The sequence below is a fragment of the Azolla caroliniana genome, unplaced genomic scaffold, assembly GCF_043228905.1.
Source record: "Azolla caroliniana isolate FFs.n. ecotype wild unplaced genomic scaffold, voAzoCaro1.0.p SCAF_1, whole genome shotgun sequence".
NCBI lineage: Eukaryota > Viridiplantae > Streptophyta > Polypodiopsida > Salviniales > Salviniaceae > Azolla > Azolla caroliniana.
Window position 1 is genome coordinate 7,965,191 of NW_028230436.1, and position 5,377 is coordinate 7,970,567.

The 5,377-nt window shown below is 38.1% G+C and overlaps 1 protein-coding gene across 2 annotated transcripts; it reads right to left on the reverse strand.

Moving 5' to 3' along the window:
- Nucleotides 1-3,748, reverse strand: LOC147868771 (uncharacterized). 2 transcript variants are annotated; one of them, XM_087323165.1, is made up of 4 exons: nt 3,727-3,748; nt 1,117-2,826; nt 271-1,074; nt 1-193 (listed from the first exon to the last, which is right to left on the reverse strand). In XM_087323165.1, the coding sequence occupies exons 2-3, from the start codon at nt 2,762-2,764 to the stop codon at nt 629-631; spliced, it is 2,094 nt and encodes a 697-aa protein (XP_087179291.1). In that variant the 5' UTR covers nt 2,765-2,826; nt 3,727-3,748; the 3' UTR covers nt 1-193; nt 271-628. The 2 variants fall into 2 exon arrangements, with proteins under 2 accessions (XP_087179291.1, XP_087179283.1); XM_087323157.1 differs by lacking the exon at nt 3,727-3,748 and having other exon boundaries at nt 1,117-2,961.
- Nucleotides 3,749-5,377: the final 1,629 nt, after the last annotated feature.

Here is a 5,377-nt window from a genome sequence, read left to right on the forward strand (position 1 = left end):
TGGATTCAAAACTGTCCTGTTATTCAACTTGCTTAGTGAACCATGATAGCCTAATGGTGCATATAATATATGAAATGTGGTATCTGAAAATGTGCTCCCTGGTCTTCTTTTTCAACTTGCTTGAGTACACCAACCAGCATAGACTGATAATGTAGACATGTGCAGGGTTATGTGTGCCTTCCAACCAAACACACTTTAACACATATTGCTTTTGTCTATAACAGATTTTGCTTCCTCGATATATATAGACATGTTCTGCCCCAAACACACTTTAACACATATTGCTTTTGTCTATAACAGATTTTGCTTCCTCGATATATATAGACATGTTCTGCCTTGTTGGATCGTTAAACGTTTATTTGAGATTTTTCCCATTCCCACATATGTCAGAAGGATATTTCTTGATCCAGCATGTAAATATATCATGTTTTGGATGTCTATACGTAATTGTAAAATATTTTAATCCATGTTGCAAATTTTCTGTTGATTCATCCAATATCAGTCAAAGCCACATGATATTATCAACAACGTTTAAAGATGATTGAAAACTTGTTTCTGACAAATTGTTTTATATCGCTACACATTTTTCTTTCATCAGTTGGATGGTTTATCTCGACATTATTTTCCTTTAGGGAATTATAGCATTATTTGCAACATCAGTATGAGAGATTAATATGGTCTCAAAAGCTTCCACCAAAATCTTCACCTTTTTTGGTCCTTCAGGAGCAAGCTTACTAACCACCTCTTCTATGGCATGGTTGGGCAGCCATTCTTCGCTAAGTTTTCCCACTCGCGTTTCTTGTTTTCGGAGTTTCACAGTCTCGGGGCTCTGGACGACCATCTCAATTTTGCCGCCAGTGGACCGACGTATCCTCTCCTTGGCACTCTTACTATTACTATCATTGGTATGATGATGACTAAGAGGATGTTCATTCAAATCATCTTGCTCAGGAACATCAACACCATCGCCATTATTAACATTATCAAGAATGTCGGAATCATCATCAGCATTTTCACAAATGTCAACATCGTCCTGACATGAAATCTTATCATCGTCCCCATTAGATATTCCACCTTCATGAGGCTTGACATCACCATGACACAGATTCTTATCACCATGACACAGATTCTTATCACCATGATATTCTCCATTCCCATTCATTCCACCCTCATCATTCCGACAAGTTTGAGATATTTCTGCATCCCCATTCACATCGTGAGACATTGCCTCATCCTTACTCTCCGGTTCACAAAACTCAGAGTTGTCATCCATACCATGCCCCCCATCTTTAGCTTGATTCATTACTAAATTTGTCTGCCCCTCATTTATAGCTTGCGTATTGACTACATCTATTTCTATATCCCTTGAAGAATCACCATCTTGCTCATTACCACCTCCCCCTTCTCTTCCTCCTCCTCCTTGTTCATTTTCTTGTGCTACATGTAGGTTCAATGCACCTAATTCAGCACCATCAAGAAAACTCATATCGCCATCACTATTAGGATAATCCACATTAACACCATTAAGTAAGTCATCATCATCATCAATATTGGAGTTGAAATCTTCCATAGTGGAACTGATATGGCTAAATTGATCACTAGATTGCTCTTTTTCAGCCACCATTTTGTTGCCATCATCATTTTCTCCATGACTTTTTTGAAATTTAGGCCCAACTTGGGCTTTGAGTATATTATGCCTTTTTGAAACAAGATACTTCTTAGGGGCATTGGCTATGACAGCTAAATACTCGGGATTATGGGCTGCACAATTCGGGTTTTTACACAACCTTAAACCAAGCCTCGTAGTGCACGCTGAGACCTTACCATCATTCCCAATGAAGCAAACTGCTCCTTCAGATGTTGCCCTCGTACATTCAATACATAGTGAGGCGCTCGGAACTGGCAATCCCTTACTTGAGCTTCTTGAGTCCATTGATAGTTTCCTTTGATACAGGTTATTAACGCCATGCTTCGGAGATTTCGAATAGTTTCTTTTTGGGATGTCTAATGTCGTACTCCTTTGATCGTACCGACGATTCATCTGGCATTGGCTTCCATCACTTGAGTATGTTGTTGGAGATGACCCTTTCACGCTTCCTGAGGCATTTGGCTCGATCGGTGGCCTAGAACCTGATCTGGGAGATTCAATCACACGTCTCGGTTTCACTCTTATTTTGATGGACATTAATGAATCGCCCTCATCCTCATGTTTATCATCATCATCATCACCATGGTGTTTGGGATTTTGAAGAGATTGTGTTCTAATAAATAACCCATCTTCTGGGCCACAGTTTGGTGATGTAGGTAGATTTTTTGGGCTCACCGATGTGCTTCTCATACCACCATTATCACCTTGATACTTGCTAATAATATTGGGAGGACGTCCAATATGCCGATCCCTAACGCTAACATTTGAACCTTTATGAACAACAGACAAAGGTGTTCTAGTAACTTCCTTCATCATTATCTGAGATGTATCCTCATGATTAGGATTGGGCCTTGATCTTGGTGATGGGGGAGGTTTTGAGATTAACATAACTTCCTTACGTGGTGACGGAGGTGGTTTCGTTGACAGTAAGATGGAGTGATCTTTCCGTGGCGAAGGTGGTGGTTTCAATGGTGGCATAGATGTTGGTTGTTTTCTGGGCGATGTGTACGGTGATCTTAGTAGATTATAAGGGCTCCCTGTAGGCTTCTCCGACGCCTTTACTAATGGCTTCTTTAAACCATCCTTGTACACTTGGAGGTCCTTGGTAGAGAACATAGTGTATTCAATGTTGATGCCCTATATGTAATAACCTTCTCCTTTCAACTCCTTCAGGTTACCTGCATTTAACAAAGTAATAAAACCAATATGTATCTACTGGATTTAGGATCAAGCAACGTCATGGATTGCAGAACTAAATTTTTGTTTGGAAGAAAAAAAAACTTTTTTTGTTATATAAACAAAAACAGATATTAAAATGAAAAGATTAAACAGTTACATAGTAACCAATCACAACCCAACCTAAACAAATGAAATCAAACATTAACACACAGATACATACATACATACGTACATACATACATGTATATGTATATATACATATGTATACATATATCTATATATAGATATATATAGATATAGATATAGATACACACACACACACACACACACACACACACACACACACATATATATATATATTGCTATACAAAAACAGATTCTTACACGAACCTAAAAAGATTATCAACAGAGAAAATCACAGAATCTAATAAGCAATTTCACAGCCCAACTTCTCAGTAACAATAAACAGAGAAGAAAATCATTCTAAATAAAAAGAAAACAAAAAAGAACATTTTCATGATCGAAAGATAGAATTTATACAGAAATAACAATTCTCATCAATATTTACAATGAAATAAATCAATATGACCATACAGTATTAACATAAAATTTGAGGGAAAGCATATATCATTGATCATTAAAAGATATCATTAATCCAACCTAAACTAAGCGTGATTTTAACACATAGAAAATTTTAAGAAATAAAAATAATAATAAAACAGATCATGAACACACATGCATATCAATTTAGAGACGAATAAAATAGTAATAATCATGATCCATAATCCAATAAAATAAAATAAAACTAATTAATAACAATGAGCATCAGCTCCCAGCTTGATTATGAAGTGTAGATTAACAGAGACAGACAAAGAGAGATCAAGGGTGATATTATGAACCTGGATGAGTTTTTTGTCAAGAGAATGAATTGGGAGAAGAGCACTGATTGATTCTCGCGTGGGGCAAATTGAAGAACTGGAAAAAGGGGGAAGAAAGAAGAATATAGCGATGGCGATAGGAGAGAAAAAGCAAACGTGATAGCAGAAAACCCTAGAGTGGAAGCAGAAAGGCGCCATTTAAGAAGATTTGGGGGGGGGGGGGGGGGGGCAAGAACAACAAAATGTCTAGAGAGAGGAAATTATAGAGAGATGAAAAGAGCTACAGAGAGTGGGAACGCATGATTGGGGCATGTTCCTGGCACGACCGGAGACAGCCGGTGGTCCCCAGGAGGCTGACCGATCATATCCATCAACTCTATGTGTGTGTGTGTGTGTGTGTGTGTGTATGTGGACCGTGAACACGAGGAGTATGTATGTACATATGTATTCGATTGTGTGGGCCGCATTGAGTACCAGAGAGAAAGCGGCCGAGGAGGAGGACCCGATTACATCCTGGAGATGCGAACACATCTATTTGTCATTCTTGTTCTCTGTCTCTCGTTGGTGCATCCATGGGTGTTGGCCTGCTTGATGTGTTCCATGCCTACGGGCACATCTCCATTCTCAGAGCCTACACCTACCACTTTAGGATGGTCTTTCCCATTTAGTTCGGCCGGTATTTTGAAGTCACCCCCACCCCCCACCCCTCCCTAGATCTCATCGCCATGTCTTCCTTTGTTATGGCCTTGTTCCTCCGTATATTGTTATTATTATATATTGACGACACTGATTAAATCAACTTATGGAATTCAATCTGTGATGATACATTGCAATCACCTTGAGGGAAGCCGTGTTGAAGGATCAGTTGGTTTGACGAAAGGTAGGAGGTTATTGCTAAGGAGTTTGTGTTATTCTTGAGAATCAACGACTAGTGAATGGGAGCCTACATGTCCAACATACCTTTATTCTCAACAAGAACATACATCTTTTGGTGATTAAAAATCTTGTATGGGGAGAAAGGTTACATAGTGACAAATCCAATTAAGTTACACACATGAAGAGCAGGTCCAAATTTAAGAGCATGAGCCCTCCATACTTTTTAATTCATGGTGAAGAACTAGTATTGACTTATGGTGATCCATAGAGTTGAGGTTGAAACTTGAGGATATCAACACGACAAAAGTGTACAAAATGCATAACTTGGATTTATTTTACTTCATTTCTTGACATTGCTTGCTCAATGACAACATGTCACAAATAGAGATCCATATTATGGTCTTACTATTGAAAGAATGGAAATTTAATATTTGAGTTACCCTAAACTCCTCACCCTTAGATATCATATATTCAAACTAATGAATGTCCCAATTCATAAAGCGAGACGTGGTTGTTACTCGCATAATGTCTCATCATATGATCATGCCCATCACCATTTATTCAAAAGACGAGGAAGGTTCAAGTGAAACACACATTATTGAGTGTTGAAACATGGTTCAAAATAACTTATGATTGAATCAATTAGTGAACTATGACACTTGATGTTGAAATACTTTTCTTTTGCATATGGACTTATTTGTAAAAGTTACTTTCTACTTTGATCAAATGATTGAGATTAATCTTCATACAACTCTTCCCTATGACGATCGCAAGGAAATGGTCCAAAAATCACACA

Coding starts and splice junctions, on each gene's coding strand:
- LOC147868771 (XM_087323165.1), bottom strand. CDS start 2,764: ATGTTCTCTACCAAGGACCTCCAAGTGTACAAGGATGGTTTAAAGAAG. Junction 1,075..1,116: donor TGATAAGAATCTGTGTCATG/GTGATAAGAATC, acceptor AGCCTCATGAAG/GTGGAATATCTAATGGGGAC.